This window comes from Dendrobates tinctorius, unplaced genomic scaffold, assembly GCF_039654945.1.
Source record: "Dendrobates tinctorius isolate UK_male_01 unplaced genomic scaffold, ASM3965494v1 ptg000224l, whole genome shotgun sequence".
In the NCBI taxonomy this organism is placed as follows: Eukaryota; Metazoa; Chordata; class Amphibia; order Anura; family Dendrobatidae; genus Dendrobates; species Dendrobates tinctorius.
In genome coordinates, this window is record NW_027361891.1 from 12,405,954 (window position 1) to 12,425,542 (window position 19,589).

The following is a 19,589-nucleotide window of genomic DNA, read 5'->3' on the forward strand; positions in this document are numbered from 1 at the left end:
GTTGGGGACCACTCCTGGGGAGGGTACTAATGATCTTGAATTTCCTCTGTTTGTACACAAACTCTGACTGTTACTTTATGGATTTCAAACTGTTTAGAGATGGTTTTGTAAATTATGCCAGCCCCTTAAGCATCAACTACTTTTTGTTTTGAGATTCTCAGAAATCGCCTTTGTTCATGCCATGATAAACTTCCACAAACTTGTAATGTGATGATCAGACGACTTTGATATGTCCATGTTCGTTAGATAACAATACATTGCTCACTCGCAACTTTTTGTCATCCCATTGATTGGAAACACCAGACCCTAATTTCACCTTCAAATTATCCGATACTTTTAAAAGTTCACATACTTTTGCCACTCACAGACATGTTATTGGATCATCTTTCTCTTTTAAAAAATTGCAAAGTTTAGTATTCTTTTACTAATTTGTTTGATTTGGTGCTCTTCATCTTCTTTTATGACTTGTGTACAAATCTGATATAGTTTTAAATAAAATATGCAAAATTCTGAACGGTTCACAAACTTTCAAGCACCACTTTAGGTAAGCCAACTGAATTCAGTTTTATAGGCTGACAATTTGTTTGAAAATCTTTGCATAATACCATAAGCATAGGCGTTCTCAGTTGAGTTCTACATTAGAATCTTCTTTGGAGCTTTGTGGCAAGTATTTGCCGTTCAGCCGAGTGAAATGTTTATTTGGCTTAAGTGGAAAGATTACCTGATGACCTCATATATTTGCCAAAAAAGGTAATTCCCTGTCCAAATTTATATTGACTTTCCACGTTTTGGTTTGGACTGTATGGCAATTATATATGATGATTTGATTTCTTTTCTGCAATATAAATATTTAAAATAAGTAGAAAATGTTTTCCAGCTTTTTTTCTATAATAGTTATGTTAAGGCAAAATTCCAGAGTTATCTCTTGCAGCTGCATGTTTTATTTTTTTTTCTTCACTGATGTAATTACAATTATTAGGTTACACGTATCTCTAAATGAACAGAGTTAAGTTGTCATCATAAGGTTTGGTCTAAGGGCCCCGTTACATTTAGCGATGCACCAGCGATCCTGACAACGAGATGACCCTGTCAGGATCCCTGGTGCATCGCTAAATGGTCGCAAGTGAGCTGCCAAGCAGGCAGATCTCAGCAGTGACGCAGCAGCGGTCGTTACTTACCTGTCAGACGCAGCGATGATGACGTCCTCCGCCCGCGTCCACGCGGCCCAGGATGTTCTTGTGCGATTAGCAATAGCCAGCGGGGGAGCCGGTCGGAGGTAAGTATCACATGTAGCGATATTGCTAGCAATATCGCTGCTGCGTCACAAAATCGGTGACGCTTTAGCGATATTGCTAGCGATATCGCTATGTGTAAAGCCCCCTTAAAACTGGAGGTTATCTCGCTTAACAAAAGCTTGCTTAGAGCATTATCCAGTGTAATGTATACCGTAAAACTAGTCAAAATCAACGTAAAAAGTAGATTATATTTACTGTTAAAAAATATATAAATAGCTAAATATATGACTGATTCATAATTCTCTGAATTATGAATGAATCTACAAACTGAAATGCTTACTGAATTTATGGTCAAGATTTTCTGCAGAAAATCAGATACAAAAGCAGTATTCAGATGAGCTTAAGGCTGCGTTCACACATAGCTTATTTTTTGTGCCTTCGTAGCATTTTTTAGAGCTAAAACGCTAGAAAAAGAATCCCATGCAATCCTATTGGATTCCGCAATGCTGTGCTAATGCTGCGAATTTTCCCGCGGCAGAATCTCATCGCGGACAAATACACAGCATGCTAATTTTTTTTGCGAAATTGCGGGAATTCTGCACACATAGGATTGCATTGTTCCGCGTACTTTCCGCATGTGGCTATACCCACCATGTGCAAAGTAAGAGGAAAATTTGCGGATGGTACCCACGGTCTGGAGGAGAGGAGATACATATCCCTGTGTAAAAAAAAAAAAGAATTAAAAAAAATCGTGATCTTCTCACCTTCCGGTGTCCCACGCAGCGTCCCCAGGCCTCAGCGATGCTCCCGCCAAGTCCCGTTCCCAGCGATGCCTTGTGACAATGATTTTTGATGACGTAGCAGTATCGTGAGACCGCTACGTCATCAAAGGTCATTTTCGCAAGGCATCCCTGGGAATGGGACTTGCCGGGAGCATCGCGAGGATCAGGAACGCTGCATGGAATGCTGGAAGGTGAGAAAAACACGATTTTTTAAAAATTATTCTTAACATTAGATCTTTTTACTACTGATGCTGCATAGGCAGCCTCAATAGTAAAAAGTTGGTCACACTGGTCAAACACTATGTTTGACCAGTGTGACCAACCTGTCAATCAGTTTTCCAAGTGATGCTACAGATCACTTGGAAAACGCTAGTATTCTGCGCAAGCTCATTACGCTCGTAAAATGCAATTTTTTCGCAGGAAATACGCGGGAATTACAAATGTGGGTTTCTCGCATACTTCCCGTGGTGTGGAATTCCAGATGTGTGCACATAGCCTAAAGGACATACTTGTTAAAGAGGACTTTGCACCAAATTTTTACATTTAACTGAATACACAATGTAATGCTAGCTTCAGAGCAGAATAATTTTTTTAAATGTTTTGCCTCTCAATTGCAGTCATAGTATCTGGCACCTAATGAGTTCACTTTTTTATTATTTGGCACCTAATAAGTGCACTTTTTTTATGTACAAGTGGGTGATATTCGACAGTTTTTACTGGGGGCGTGTTCTTCTTACCCCTTCATGATGCTGACCAACCATAAGCAGGCAGCAACATTCGTAGGAAAAAAGAACACACCCTCGCCTTAGCTTAGAACAGATATTTCAGTGTTTTAAATGTAATGATACAGCTCTGATCTACTGGTCTAACCTCCTATATGACTAGAAGGCAGAGATGACTAACACCTTGCAGAAAAGGTCCTTGCTGGGGGTGTGGTAGCACAGCTGAGTTTAGCTGTGTCACATTCCCAAAACTTTTATCAGCTCTCCTCCTTTCCTGGATATAATAACAGCCCTAATCTCACTGCAGAGCGAGTATAAGTTGGCTGAGCTCAGAATGCATAACTGTGATTATTGACACACTCGGTAATCAGGAGAGCTGATAGAAGGATGTTTAATATGATACAGCTAAACTAGGCTGCACAGCCCTTACCCTCACTCAGTGACTCATGTAGGAGGGTAGACCAAGAGATCAGAGGTGTATAATTACATCTCAGATGCCGAGATACATGCTCTAAGCAATGGTGAGGATATGTTCTTTCCTTTGAGTTTTGTTGCCTGCTTATGATTGGTCAGCACCATACAAGAAGAAGAACACACTACCCAGTAAAAACTCTGTGATAACACATACTTGGACATAAAAAAAAATTACTCATGAGGTGCCAAATACTTTGCTAATATCACTGCAACAAAGAGGACAAATAAAATAAAAATGTGTTATTCCATTCTGCAGCCACTATTACACCCTGTGTTCAGTTTAATATAAACAATTTGGTGAAAGTTCCTCTTTAAAGAAACACACGTAGATCCTTTGTATATGTGCATGTACTAGCCAACAAAGATGGTAATCAGAAGCAACATCAGGAGACGCAAGTCCAAATGTAATGTGACCAAACCCTGAAGTAAGGCAATTGGTTTAGTGGCAAACACCACACAAGTGGTGTGCCATTGCAAGGACAGGAAATTACACCAAGATGCGGTATAATAAAAAGCTCAAATTTACTAATTAGTTGCAGCATAAGACCAATAATACTGTCCACATAACCCACATAACTGTCCACAAGAGGTACATAAGATTACTGATGCTTTTCACAGAGAGGCTTGAACTAGAACAGTCTCTACAAAGAGGACGACAGTCACACGCACATGTCCAGACCACTGTGATGGCAGCTAGCTGGCACTTTTGTATATCTCGCTATCCTATTCATAGAAACCAGTTGACAAAATGTGCAGGATCAAGGTGCATATAAATGTATAAAAAAATTTATTGAATGTCAATTTAGCATAACATACAGTATATACACATTCCAACACATAAGTCACAAAGTGGTGGGTGAGCCAAAGAGAGGTTCCCAGTAAAAAACAGTTACCGTATTTTTCGGACTATAAGACGCACCGGACCATAAGACACACCCCAATTTTCAGAAGGAAAATAGGTAAAAAAATAATAATGTGTCAAATGGGGGTCCGTCTTACAGTCCGAATTCAGCTTACCTGGGCAGGGATCCGGCACAGGTGGAGGAGTGGTCACAGGGGTCATTCAGTGGTCCAGGTTCATGCGGTGGCGGCTCTGTGCTGGGGCAGGTTGGTTGTGCTGGAGCAGCTGGGCTGTACTGGGGCAGCTGGGCTGGGCTGTGCTGGGGCAGCTGGGCTGGGGCAGCTGTGCTGTGATGGGGCAGCTGGGCTGTGCTGGGGCAGCTGTGCTGGGGCAGCTGTGCTGTGCTGGGGAAGCTAGGCTGGGGCAGCTGGGCTGTGCTGGGGCAGCTGTGCTGGGGGCTGAGGCAGCTGTGCTGTGCTGGGGCTGGAGCAGGTGGGCTCTGTGGGGTGACGGTGGCAGCTCTCTATGCTCCAATGCAGGGGCAGTGGCGGCTCCGCCGGCATTTCCTCCAAGCTCGGAGGTCCCCGCACATCCCTTGCTGGCCGCCGCCATGTTGCGGGGGCCTCCGGGAACATGGACGCTGGTAAGATGGCCGCCGGTCCGGGGACGGCGCATGCGCAGGTTCAGGTCTCGTCCCAAGATCTCGGGGGACGAGATTCAAATCTCGGCAACGAGATCTCGTCCCCCGAGATCTTGGGACGAGACCTGAACCTGCGCATGCGCCGTCCCCGGACCAGCGGCCATCTTCCCGGCGTCCATGTTCCCGGAGGCCACCGCAACATGGCGGTGGCCAGCAAGGAATGTGCGGGGGCCTCCGGGCTTGGAGGAAATGCCGCCCCTGCACCGGAGCACAGCCCGCTGCCACCACCGCACTACAGAGCCCGTGGCACCCGCACCAGCCTCCGGAGGTTAGTATATTTCGACCATAAGACGCACCCCCCACTTTCCCCCAAAATTTTTTGGGGAAAAAGTGCGTCTTATGGTCCGAAAAATACGGTAGTTACAAAATGTGATACAGGAGAAGAAAAAAAATAATAATTTCATTTCTATGGCGCCAACATATTCCTCAGCACGTTACATTTTAGGGGGGACTTGTACAGACAATGAAAGACATTACAGAATAACAATAATAACATAAAACAACAATTACCAAGAGGAATGAGTGCCCTGCTCGCATGCTTATGATCTATGATGAAATAGGGTAGGCACGAAAGGTGATTGGTAACAATTGGTTTCATTGCTCTGACCAGCTGTAATGTAATAAATTGGGTGTTCATGTAATGCTGCATGAACCGGTAACCAACCAGTATGTGTTAAAGTACAGACATAAAGGGCCATTAAATGCATAAAGTGTGTGAGAACATTATTCAAGGGTCCTGGTTATGAATACAATTTTGAATGGGCAACACAGGGATAATTAGATGAGTGTGTTGAGATGGTAGGCCAGTCTCAAGTAATGCATATACAAGGAGAAGAGAAGGGGCCTAGGACTGATCCTTGAGGAACCCCAACAGTAAGGGGAAAATGAGAGGAGCAGGAGCCAGCAAAAGATACAGTGAAGGAGCGGTCAGAGAGGTAGGAGGAGAATCAGGAGAGAACAGTGTCGTTAAGGCCGAAGGAGTAGAGCATAGTGAGGAGGTGCATATGATCTACAGTGTTGAATGCTGCAGAGAGATCCAGGAGAATTATCATGGAGAAGTGATCATTTGATTTAGCTGTTAGTAGATCATTAGAGACTTTAGTGATGGCACTTTCAGTAGAGTGTAAAGAGTGGAAAACAAATTGTAGAGGGTCAAGAAGAGAGTGATCTGAGAGATAGCGGATTAGACGGGAGTGGACCAAGCATTCCAGGAGTTTAGAGATGAAGGGAAGATTAGAGACAGGTCTATAATTAGCAGCACAGTTTTTGTTGAGGAATTTTTTTAAAGTAATGAATGTATGACAGCATGTTTAAATGAGGAGGGAAAGACACCAGAAGAGAGAGAGGTTGAATATTTTTGTTAGGTGAGTGGTGACAGCATCTGAAAGGGACTGGAGGAGATGTGAGGGAATAGGGTTACTGGTGCAAGTAGTAGGGCAAGAAGATGCAAGGAGCCTGAACAATTCTTCTTCCATGACTGGTTCAAAGACAGAGAGTGAGCTAGATGCAGTGGTGAAGGAAAATCAGGGCATGGTATGAGGAGATTGGGAGAAAATTGCTGTTAGATATGGTCAATTTTTTCTTTAAAATAATTGGACAGATCATGAGCATGGAGATCCGTGGTTGGGGCCTGCACTCTTGAGTAGGGAGTTAAAAGTTTCAAAGAGATGTTTAGGATTATTAGATAGTGAGGTGAGGTGATGAGGGTGTTGAAATGTGTTTGTTTGGAGAGATGAAGGGCATAGTTGTATGTTGTATGTTTTAAGCATAAACTTGTAATGGATGAAATCTTCGGGCAGATTGGATTTTCTCCACACACGTTCGGCGCACCTGGAGCAGTAGGAAACGTGTTTACAGTATGTGCCAGGGTTGTTACCATCTGTGCCAAGTTTTTCTATGTATAGGAGGTGCCGCTTCATCCAGGGCACTTTGCAGTGTTTCCTTATAATGTTTCAGTGCAGAGTCAGGACATGAGAGGGAGGAGATTGGGGACAGTGATGTCTGCAAATTCTTCATAAATTTCTGGGTGATAATGGCATATACAGTATATTTCTATAAGTGTGGAAAGTGGGGGTGCCCTGAGCTGGATGAAAGTTCTTGACAGAGAATCATACACTGGGCAAAGCCAGGAGAAGACCAGGTCCAGGGAGTTTCTGTCTTCATGCTTAGAAGAGTTAGTAAGCTGTGAAAGGCCAATGAGGAGATTAGAGATAAAAGGTGAGTGGCAGATGGGGAGAGGGGAAAACCAATGGTGATGCTAAAGTCTCCCATGATGAGAGTGGGGATGTCAGAGGGGAGAAAATATGGAAGCCAGGTTGCAAAGTGATCCAGGAACTGACAGGAGGGACCTGGAGGATGATACACAACCGCCACTTGCATGGAGAAGGGGATGTAGAGTCTTACAGCGTGTACCTCTAAAAAAAGGGAGGATAAATGAGGGTATTTGGGGTATAACCTGAAAGGTACATTTGGTTGGTAAGAAGTAAAGCAACGCCTCCTCCTGGTCTGTTGTCCGATCTTGGGGTATGAGAGAAATGCAGTCCACCATATGAGAGTACAGAAGCAGTGGTGGTGTCTGACTGCTGGATCCAGGTTTCAGTAAGAGCCAGAAGGTTAAGAGAATCAGAAAGGAAGAAGGCATGGATGAAGGAGAGTTTATTACACACTATCTGAAATGGTACATACAATAGATTTTCACTGCAAATATCAAATCTTGTAAAACCCAAAGTAGGGAAGTAAATGCTTCAAAAGTAGGATGTAATGACTCACCCAAAAAGCAAACAGGATATGCATTTTGCAACAGCATAGTCTGGGGTCCAGACTAAGGGCCCCTTTAAATTGAGGCTGTGTTCACACACAGCGGTTTTTTTCGCGTTTTTCCCGCGGATTTATCAAAACATCCGCAAGAAAAACGCAAAAAAAGAAGCTTCCCATTCATTTTAATGCATTTTGCACTTTTTGTGCATATTGATGCGTTTTTTACCGCGAAAAAAACGCTTTGCGGTAAAAAACGCAGCATGCTCATTAATTTCGCTGTAAATTCCGCATTTCTGGCTCTTTTCTATGTGTCTGGGGACGCACGAAAAAAATCGCGGCGAAAAAAGCGCAAAAATCGCGGCAAAAACCACGCGTTTTCTGGGAAGGAGTCCTGTTTTTATGCAGAAATTTTCTGCATACATGTGCACATAGCCTTAGCGATGCACCAGCAATCCCGACCACGATATGACCCGGTCAGGATCGCTGGCGCATCGCTAAATGGTCGCTAGTGAGCTGCCAAACAGGCAGATCTCAGCAGCGACGCAGCAGTGGTCATTACTTACCTGTCACATGCAGCGATGATGACGTCCTCCGCCCACGTCCACGCGTCGCTCGTCGGCGCCAGCAGGAAGCCACCGAGAAATGGACCAGGCCGATCTCGCGCGATCAGCGATAGCCAGCGGGGGAGCCGTTCGGGGGTAAGTATCACATGTAGCGATATCGCTAGCAATATCGCTGCTGCGTCAAAAAATTGGTGACGCTTTAGCGATATTGCTAGCGATATCACTATGTGTAAAGCCCCCTTAAAATGTTGTGAAACGCATGTTAGGTGTGATTGGTGGGTGAGCAATTACATCTGTATTTCGCAATAGCTTTGTTTGAGGCCCAGACAAAGCTATTGCAAAATTTGCATCAGGTGTGCTTGGTGGGTGAGCCATTACTTTGTAGCATTCACTTCTAGAGTTGAGCGATACCGTCCGATACTTCAAAATATCGGATCGGAATGGATCGGCCGATCTTTAAAAAAAGTATCGGTATCGCCGATGCCGATACCGGAAGTCCCATTCAAGTCTATGAGACTTCCGGTATCGGAATTGGAAAAACCCTTTCCTGCCCTTGTACAGCCTCTCGGGGGTCTGTACGGGCCTTCCGGGGGTCTCTGCCGGCCTGCCGGGGGTCTGTGCCGCCCTGCCGGTGGGCTGTGCGGACTGCCCGGGGTCTGTGCACCCTGTGGGGGTCTGTACCGGCCTGCCGGGGGGCTGTGCCGGCCTGCCGGGGGGCTGTGCTGATGTCCGGGGGTCTGTGCAGGCATCGTCCGATGGGACTACAAGTCCCATCGGGCGATGCCTGCTACCATGACAGTGATTGACACATTAGCCAATGATGGGACAGTAGTAGTCCCATCATCCGGCTAATGTGTTAAATGTAAAAAAAAAAAAAAAAAAAATACTACATACTACATGCATGCTACATACATAGTACATACACTCACTGGCCACTTTATTAGGTACACCATGCTAGTAACGGGTTGGACCCCCTTTTGCCTTCAGAACTGCCTCAATTCTTCGTGGCAGAGATTCAACAAGGTGCTGGAAGCATTCCTCAGAGATTTTGGACCATATTGACATGATGGCATCACACAGTTGGCGCAGATTTGTCGGCTGCACATCCCTGATGCGAATCTCCCGTTCCACCACATCCCAAAGATGCTCTATTGGATTGAGATCTGGTGACTGAGGAGGCCATTTGAGTACAGTGAACTCATTGTCATGTTCAAGAAACCAATCTGAGATGATTCGAGCTTTGACATGGCGCATTATCCTGCTGAAAGTAGCCATCAGATGTTGGGTACATTGTGGTCATAAAGGGATGGACATGGTCAGCAACAATACTCAGGTAGGCTGTGGCGTTGCAACGATGCTCAATTGGTACCAAGGGGCCCAAAGAGTGCCAAGAAAAAATTCCCCACACCATGACACCACCACCACCAGCCTGAACCGTTGATACAAGGCAGGATGGATCCATGCTTTCATGTTGTTTACGCCAAATTCTGACCCTACCATCCGAATGTCGCAGCAGAAATCGAGACTCATCAGACCAGGCAACGTTTTTCCAATCTTCTACTGTCCAATTTCGATGAGCTTGTGCAAATTGTAGCCTCAGTTTCCTGTTCTTAGCTGAGAGGAGTGGTACCCAGTGTGGTCTTCTGCTGCTGTAGCCCATCTGCCTCAAAGTTCGACGCACTGTGCGTTCAGAGATGCTCTTCTGCCTACCTTGGTTGTAACGGGTGGCAATTTGAGTCACTGTTGCCTTTCTATCAGCTCGAACCAGTCTGCCCATTCTCCTCTGACCTCTGGCATCAACAAGGCATTTCCGGCCACAGAACTGCCGCTCACTGGATTTTTTTTCTTTTTCGGACCATTCTCTGTAAACCCTAGAGATGGTTGTGCGTGAAAATCCCAGTAGATCAGCAGTTTCTGAAATACTCAGACCAGCCCTTCTGGCACCAACAATCATGCCACGTTCAAAGGCACTCAAATCACCTTTCTTTCCCATACTGATGCTCGGTTTGAACTGCAGGAGATTGTCTTGACCATGTCTACATGCCTAAATGCACTGAGTTGCCGCCATGTGATTGGCAGATTAGAAATTAAGTCTTAACACACAGTTGGACAGGTGTACCTAATAAAGTGGCCAGTGAGTGTATATACTACATATATACTACATGCATGCTACATACATGCTACATACATACTACATACATACTACATATATACTACATACATACTACATATATACTACATGCATGCTACATACATACTACATACATACTACATATATGCATCATACATACTACATGCTACATACATACTACATATATGCATCATACATACTACATGCTACATACATACTACATATATACTACATGCATGCTACATACATACTGCATGCATGCTACATACATACTACATGCATGCTACATACATACTACATACATACAACATACATACTACATGCTACATACATACCACATATATACTACATACATACTACATACATGCTACATGCATACCACATATATACTACATACATACTACATGCATGCTACATACATACTACATGCTACATACATACCACATATATACTACATACATACTACATGCATGCTACATACATACTACATGCTACATACATACTACATATATACTACATGCATGCTACATACATGCTACATACATACTACATACATACTACATACATACTACATGCATGCTACATACATACTACATGCTACATACATACTACATACATACTACATACATACTACATGCATGCTACATACATACTACATGCTACATACATACCACATATATACTACATGCATGCTACATACATGCTACATGCTACATACATACTACATACATACTACATACATGCTACATGCATGCTACATACATACTACATGCTACATACATACTACATACATACTACATACATACTACATGCATGCTACATACATACTACATGCTACATACATACCACATATATACTACATGCATGCTACATACATGCTACATGCTACATACATACTACATACATACTACATGCATGCTACATACATACTACATGCTACATACATACCACATATATACTACATACATACTACATACATGCTACATACATACTACATGCATGCTACATACAATACATTCATACAATACATACATAGACATACAGTACATATAACATAGAGTAACATACTTACCAATACTTGTCACATTGTTCCCCGAAGCCATTGTCGTCTACGGAATAAATATTAACATAACAAACCCACACAGCTTTTACCATAAAGTGAGACTAGGGACTTTTTTTTTTTAAGTGGCGGAGGAATACAGTGCGGAAGGAAACCTACCTTCCGTCATTGGTTTCCTGCAGCCCGTAGAGAGCGGCAGCATCAGCTGATGCTGCAGTTCTCTACCCAAAATCGTCGTGGGACACACTCGTGGACTGCTTCGGATCATGGGTGAGTATTTTTGTGGTTTGTTATGTTAATATTTATTCCGTAGACGACAATGGCTTCGGGGAACAATGTGACAAGTATTGGTAAGTATGTTACTCTATGTTATATGTACTGTATGTCTATGTATGTATTGTATGAATGTATTGTATGTAGCATGCATGTAGTATGTATGTAGCATGTATGTAGTATATATGTGGTATGTATGTAGCATGTAGTATGTATGTAGCATGTATGTAGTATGTAGCATGTAGCATGTATGTAGCATGCATGTAGTATATATGTGGTATGTATGTAGCATGTAGTATGTATGTAGCATGCATGTAGCATGCATGTAGTATGTATGTAGTATGTATGTAGCATGTAGTATGTATGTAGCATGCATGTAGCATGTAGTATGTATGTAGCATGCATGTAGTATATATGTAGTATGTATGTAGCATGTAGTATGTATGTAGCATGCATGTAGTATGTATGTAGTATATATGTGGTATGTATGTAGCATGTAGTATGTATGTAGCATGCATGTAGTATGTATGTAGTATATATGTGGTATGTATGTAGCATGTAGTATGTATGTAGCATGTAGCATGCATGTAGTATGTATGTAGTATGTATGTAGCATGTAGTATGTATGTAGCATGCATGTAGCATGTAGTATGTATGTAGCATGCATGTAGTATATATGTAGTATGTATGTAGCATGTAGTATGTATGTAGCATGCATGTAGTATGTATGTAGTATATATGTGGTATGTATGTAGCATGTAGTATGTATGTAGCATGCATGTAGTATGTATGTAGTATATATGTGGTATGTATGTAGCATGTAGTATGTATGTAGCATGTATGTAGTATGTATGTAGTATATATGTGGTATGTATGTAGCATGTAGTATGTATGTAGCATGTATGTAGTATGTATGTAGCATGTATGTAGCATGCATGTAGTATATATATGGTATGTATGTAGCATGTAGTATGTATGTAGTATGTATGTAGCATGTAGTATGTATGTAGCATGCATGTAGCATGTAGTATGTATGTAGCATGCATGTAGCATGTAGTATGTATGTAGCATGCATGTAGTATATATGTAGTATGTATGTAGCATGTAGTATGTATGTAGCATGCATGTAGTATGTATGTAGTATATATGTGGTATGTAGCATGTAGTATGTATGTAGCATGCATGTAGTATGTATGTAGTATATATGTGGTATGTATGTAGCATGTAGTATGTATGTAGCATGCATGTAGTATGTATGTAGTATGTATGTAGTATGTATGTAGCATGTAGCATGTAGTATGTATGTAGCATGCATGTAGTATATATGTAGTATGTATGTAGCATGTAGTATGTATGTAGCATGCATGTAGTATGTATGTAGTATATATGTGGTATGTATGTAGCATGTAGTATGTATGTAGCATGCATGTAGTATGTATGTAGTATATATGTGGTATGTATGTAGTATGTATGTAGTATGTATGTAGCATGTATGTAGCATGTATGTAGTATGTAGCATGCATGTAGCATGTAGTATGTATGTAGCATGCATGTAGTATGTATGTAGTATGTATGTAGCATGTAGTATGTATGTAGCATGCATGTAGTATATATGTAGTATGTATGTAGCATGTAGTATGTATGTAGCATGCATGTAGTATATATGTAGTATGTATGTAGCATGTAGTATGTATGTAGCATGCATGTAGTATATATGTAGTATGTATGTAGCATGTAGTATGTATGTAGCATGCATTTAGTATATATGTGGTATGTATGTAGCATGTAGTATGTATGTAGCATGCATGTAGTATGTATGTAGTATGTATGTAGTGTATTTTTTTTTTTTTTTTAAACATTTAACACATTAGCCGGATGATGGGACTACTACTGTCCCATCATTGGCTAATGTGTCAATCACTGTCATGGTAGCAGGCATCGCCCGATGGGACTTGTAGTCCCATCGGACGATGCCTGCACAGACCCCCGGACATCAGCACAGCCCCCCGGCAGGCCGGCACAGCCCCCTGGCAGGCCGGTACAGACCCCCACAGGGTGCACAGACCACCGGCAGGCCGGCACAGCCCCCCGGCAGGCCGGTACAGACCCCGGGCAGTCCACACAGCCCCCCGGCAGGCCGGCACAGCCCCCCAGCAGGCCGGCAGAGACCCCCGGAAGGCCCGAAATGACGGCGCATCATGATGCGCACACACCGCGCATCATGATGACGTCATTTCGGCTGTCAATCAACTTTGAACTTCCGATTCCGATGCCCGATATTGAAAAAATATCGGATGTCGGTATCGGAATTCCGATACCGCAAGTATCGGCCGATACCCGATACTTGCGGTATCGGAATGCTCAACACTATTCACTTCCTTACTTTAGGTTTTGCAGGATTTAATATTTGTGGTGCACTCTGTCTCAGTATCCACATCTGTTCATATGGGGTTTATTATTACTATTTATGATTACATCTTTACTTGTTCTATTTTATGTTTTTTTTATATATTAGATTTTGTGATTGACTTTCTGTAAGAAGAATTTTTTTGACTCCCCCAGCATTTTATTTTGAGTCTTATGTGTAGGTATGTGCATATATGTTGTTTTTAATTGACATTCAATTAAAGTTTTTCTACATTTGTATGTTCCTTGGTCCTGCAAGTTTTGTTTAGTAGTTTTCTATTTAGTTTGTACATTTGGCCTCTGCACACTGCTGTGGGCCACTTATATAGGTATTTTTCTCCTTTTCATATTTACAGGATACTCAGTCTTGCATCCACATGTTCCTAGGGTCTGGTCCTTTAGTAGCTGTAGGCCACCTAGAAGACCAAACATTCCAAGCAGAAATTCTGTCGATGACGGCATAACTGTTACCATCATTACCAATTGACCATCCTAACACAGCTGATAGCCATCTATCCATATTAAGCAGCTTGTTGAGAGGCCGTATGGAGGAATCATGTAGTATGACATCATCTTTGTCATTGTTATAATTAATCTTTAACTCCTTAATCCCCGGAGATATTTTCGTTTTTGCGTTTTCGTTTTTTGCTCCCCTTCTTCCCAGAGCCATAACATTTTTATTTTTCCATCAATATGGCATTATGAGGGCTTGTTTTTTTGCGGGACGAGTTGTACTTTTGAAAAACATCATTGGTTTTAACATATCGTGTACTGGAAAACGGAGGAAAAAATCCAAGTGGGGTGAAATTTAAAAAAAAAGTGTTCTCCCACATTTGCTTTTTGTTTTGTTTTTTTACCATGTACACTAAATGCTAAAACTGACCTACCATAATGATTCCCCAGTTCATTACGAGTTCATAGACATCAAACATTTCTAGATTCTTTTTTATCTAAGTGGTGAAAAAGATATTCTAAAGTTTGTTAAGAAAAAAAAAAATTGTTTCATTTTCCAATACCCGTAGTGTCTCCATTTTTCATGATCTTGGGTCGGGTGAGGGCTTATTTTTTGCGTGCTGAGCTGACGTTTTTAATTATACCATTTTGGTGCAGATACAATCTTTTGATCGTCCGTTATTGCATTTTAATGCAATGTTGGGGCGACATAAAAAGTGTAATTCTGGCATTTTGACTTTTTCCTCGTTACGCCGTTTAGCGATCAGGTTAGTCCATTTTTATTGATAGATCAGGCGATTCTGAATGCGACGATACCAAATATCTGTATGTTTTAGTTTTTTATTGTTTTATTTTGAATGGGGAAATGGGGGGGTGTTTGAACTTTTTTTTTATATTTTTAAAAACTTTTTTTTTACTTTTGGCATGCTTCAATAGTCTTCATGGGAAACTAGACGCTTCCATAATTCGATCGGCTCTGCTACATACAGGCGATGATCAGATCACCTGTATGTAGCAGAAATGCACACTTGCTCTGAGCGCCGACCACCGCAAATGGGACACCGCATTTTCTGCAGTGCATGCCTGCTGTCATTTGCTGACAGGTCTCTCCTTTTTCATTGACCGGCTTTCCCTTTGCCAGATCTCTCACCAGCACCATCATTGTCTGGTGTGGTGTAAGGCGCCGAAGACCTTATCAGAGCTGGCCATTGCACCAATTAATGACCGTGCTTCTGCAGTGTCCCACCCCTGGCGATGGTGAGAGATCTGGCTTGGGAAAACAGGTCACTGAAAGAAGAGCCGCTTGTTTGTGGCTGACAAGAGGAAGGCAGTGGGTAGGGAATAGGGAGAAAGGCCGGAGAGCCAAAAATGCATTGTCTTACCTCTGCTGCATTTGCTACTCATTTGCATAATATTTCAACTAGAAACTTCTCTGGAATGGAAACACGGATTTGTAAAAGAATGGTAAGTATCATTACATTCATGACATTAGTTTTGGGTATAAAAGCCTGATGACAAGTTTCCTTTAATATTATAATCTAATTTCCCTTCCTTAAAAGAAAAGCAATTTTCATAGGAAGCCAATTAACCCAGCAGTATGTGTTTTAAAGTGTGGAAGAATACTGAAAAACCCAAAGGAAATCCACAAAAACACGTGCAGAGCATACAAACTGTATGCAGATGTTACCCTTGGTCACATTCGACACCAGAACTACCATGCTGTCTAACCTGGTTTTCTTGTGAAAACAAATAACGAGGAAAAGTGGAATTTCACTGTGACCACCATTCACATTACATTTGTCATTTTCCTACTTTATTGCCAGGACACTTACCACAATGCTATAATATGTGCAACTATAGAAGTGCTTGTTGAATGGATACTTATGCGGAGTTTTGGCTGACGTTTATACACTTTACAGTTGTAGCTTTCAAACCATTAGCCAAGAAAGTTTTTGAAGCATGACCAACAGATTTTCATGACCACTGGTCAGAACTGGGCTGTAGTGTTATAAACATAAAGGAAACTTGTCCAAGTAAACCTTTACTTACTAGCATCCTTAGTGCTAATCTGAAGGTAAAAATTGTTTTAAACATATGTGTCTAACTGGATGTTCATCTGCAAGGAGGAAATGAAATTGTAGTCTTCCCGCAGCTGCTCGCTTCCAGTCAAGTAGGTGTTGACCAGTTAGTGCTCTCTACCAAGCGAGTGTGTTGTAATCACTCCCCCTGATATGTGACTGACATCCTGCTTAGTAAACATGCTACGGTGTGAGTCATGGAGCAATGGGAGTGATTACAACACACTCTCTGTATCCAGGCACTACGGTGGTCGGAAAATGACAAATGTAATGTGAAGTGTGGTCACAGTAAAGTTCCATTTTCCCTTTTTGTTGGTTATTACAGCAAAATCATGTCAAACAGTCTGGTAGCGCTGATGTCGAATGTGACTAAGGGAGTAATATCTGGATGGAGCTTGCATGTTTTTGGTGCGTGGTTTGGTGGATTTATTTTGGGTGCAGTTTTTTTCAACACTTTAGCATACATACTTCTATGGAAATGGCTTCTACATGTTTGTTTGAGATAGGAAAATAACGTTGTGGGCAGATAACATTAAAGACTCTAAAAACTAACTGTTAATGTCACGCATCTCTCAATGCTCAAGCAGATTGTCAGTCAAGGAGCATGGGGAGTGATTACAGTGCACTTAGCATGTAGTGAGATCTGACTGCTCGCTGCCTCGGCGTCTGTCCGCTTGATTGGAAGTTTATGGTTGTGGGAAAAATGTAACTTCCATTTCTCCCTGTAGCTGAACATCTAGGTAAACTGCTGGATATGTTTAATACGGTAAGAAAATTGTAGGGGAACAAAAGCACACAAGACCATTGGTTGGTATCCTTTTGGGTAAAAGGAAGGTGCTCACCTGAGCAGATTGTGTGCAGGCACAACTCCTATGAACGCTGCTGCTATCTTGTGACTTAGGGATGATCTCCTCCAGGATAGTTAACCAATTTGGACAAAAACATATCGGGCTTGAATATTTCCAACATAATTGCGGAATGACCAATAACTTACTTATATTGGCAACAATTTGTACTCTGGACTCCCCACAACGAAAATGAGCGACATTGATAGTAAAGTGGATCAGCGCCTACTGTTTATTATACTCCTAGCCTGGCACTCTTCATAAACTGGACCTCAGCCCCATTCACATGACTGTTCTGTGTTGCAGTGCTCAAGACTTTACTGGGTCGATAGCTTTGCTGTGTAGAGAAAAAGCGAAAAAAAACAATATCTGCTTCTTTCTGTGTTCCAGGACACATAGTCGAAGTGGCTGAAGCTCCTCTGATCGGTAACTTGTCATAACCGATATGACATAACCTACTATGATGGGAAAATCTCTTTAAGTGTAATCTGATGGCAAGTGCTACTTATCTGATTACACTAGAACAACTTTCTTTACAGACAGATTAATTGTTTTAAGCGCCATGCATTTGAAATTGAGGGAGGCTCACGTCGTTTCGTCTACATTCCGTGCTGGCCCGCTTGGCACTTGTGCTCTGCCAGGTCATGGTGAGTGACGCTGACCTCTCTCTTGGCACACGCATATATGGGGCCACATACAGGATTTACAAAACAGTAAACAGAAATCATTTACATTTCATTTTGCTGCTTACTTAGAAGGATTGCTCTTATTTATTGACCTTGTTTTGTCATAACAAGATAAGATGGTAAGATAGTTCCGCCTGGCATGTCTGTTTACCGAATAGTTGTTATGCATTAAGATGAATCTTACTCAAATGAGTTCCACATGATGAGAAATGGATTTACTTACGTTATTTTTTTTTCTTCAAAATCTGTGCAGACGTCTTGCAGGAAATGATTTGACATACATTCCCAAGGGAGCTTTTGCTGGACTCAGCAGTCTCAAAGTTCTGTAAGTAGATCAAGCACTTGTTATGTATATTTCCGATTACTTTTCCTAATTGCCCTGGGCCACTAATTATAGTCTTATTGCCCAAATTGCTTGAGCGTTTAAACCAATAAACCAGAACACTTGCTATAGCACGTGAACTCTGTGCATAGTCTTATAGATAAAATGTAGAAATAGATATGTTCTGACTTCTAAATTAACTGTAAAGGGAGAAAATACCGGAAAACAAAAAGATGATATGCATGTTAATAAGAAAATCTTGCGATGATGGTTAGCATCTGGCTAAAAACCAGCATGAAAAGGTTTACAAGGGAGTCAACCTGACAGTAGTTTATGCATTACTTAGATGAGATTTCCGTTGAGTAGAGTTGAACATACCTCTTCTTCATACCTCTCCTATGAATATGATAAGTCAGGGGTCGACTTATTTGCAATCAACTGTTATAAGATGTCCATTACAATCATTAGGTGTCTGTATAAAGGGAATCTGTCACTAGCTTTTTGCTACACCCATCTTAGAGCAGTGACATGTAGAGGCAGAGACCCCAATTCCATTGATGTATCACTTACTGGGCTGTTTTCTGCAGTTTTAAATCACTGTTTTATCTCCTGCAGCACTACAACCACTGATTGGCAGCTTTTTGAGTACACCATGCATAGGGATAAAGCTGCCAATCAGTGGTGGGGGTGTGGTTATACAGAAATCAAGAATATGGAGGATTACATTGTAGCAGGATTACTTGTCCTCTAGTCATAATCTCTTGCTGTTGAAATAGTGATTTATATAAAAACTACAACAAGCAGACCAGCAAGTGACTCATAGCTAGAATCAGGGTCTCTGACTACATTATGCTGCTCTCAGATTAGATGGCTAAAACCTGCTGATGGATTTCATGAATTACAATGATATATCTATGTAGAATTTCGCAGGAATGCAGGATGTCGCCACGGCCAGGAGACAGATCAAGAGTTAAAGTATTTATTAAACAGGGAATGTATTCCACGCAGGGAGTGAGGGATTGTAGGGTGATGGTAAGGAATGGGGCAGAACTGGGAGAGTGGCAGGGTAGGTCAGGGACGAACGAAAGTTCAGTATCAAAGAGGTGAAACTTATCAGTCTGTAGTCTTCTTGGGTGCAGCTCCTCGGGGTTCCAACAGTTGCACCGACAACAGCGGCACGTGACGTCTCGGTGAGGTCTGTAACAGGCAGGGATCCAACAGTGGCACCGGCAACAGCGGCACGGGACATCTCGGCAAAGTC

At 42.0% G+C, this 19,589-nt stretch overlaps 1 protein-coding gene across 1 annotated transcript in view; it reads left to right on the forward strand.

The window, feature by feature from the left end:
- The window catches only part of LGR5 (leucine rich repeat containing G protein-coupled receptor 5), a 337,590-nt gene that overhangs the window by 172,393 nt on the left and 145,608 nt on the right, over positions 1–19,589 (forward strand). The window contains exon 3 of the mRNA XM_073555529.1: positions 18,260–18,331. Coding sequence (XP_073411630.1) covers positions 18,260–18,331 — 72 coding nt within the window. The remainder of the gene's footprint in view (positions 1–18,259; positions 18,332–19,589) is intronic.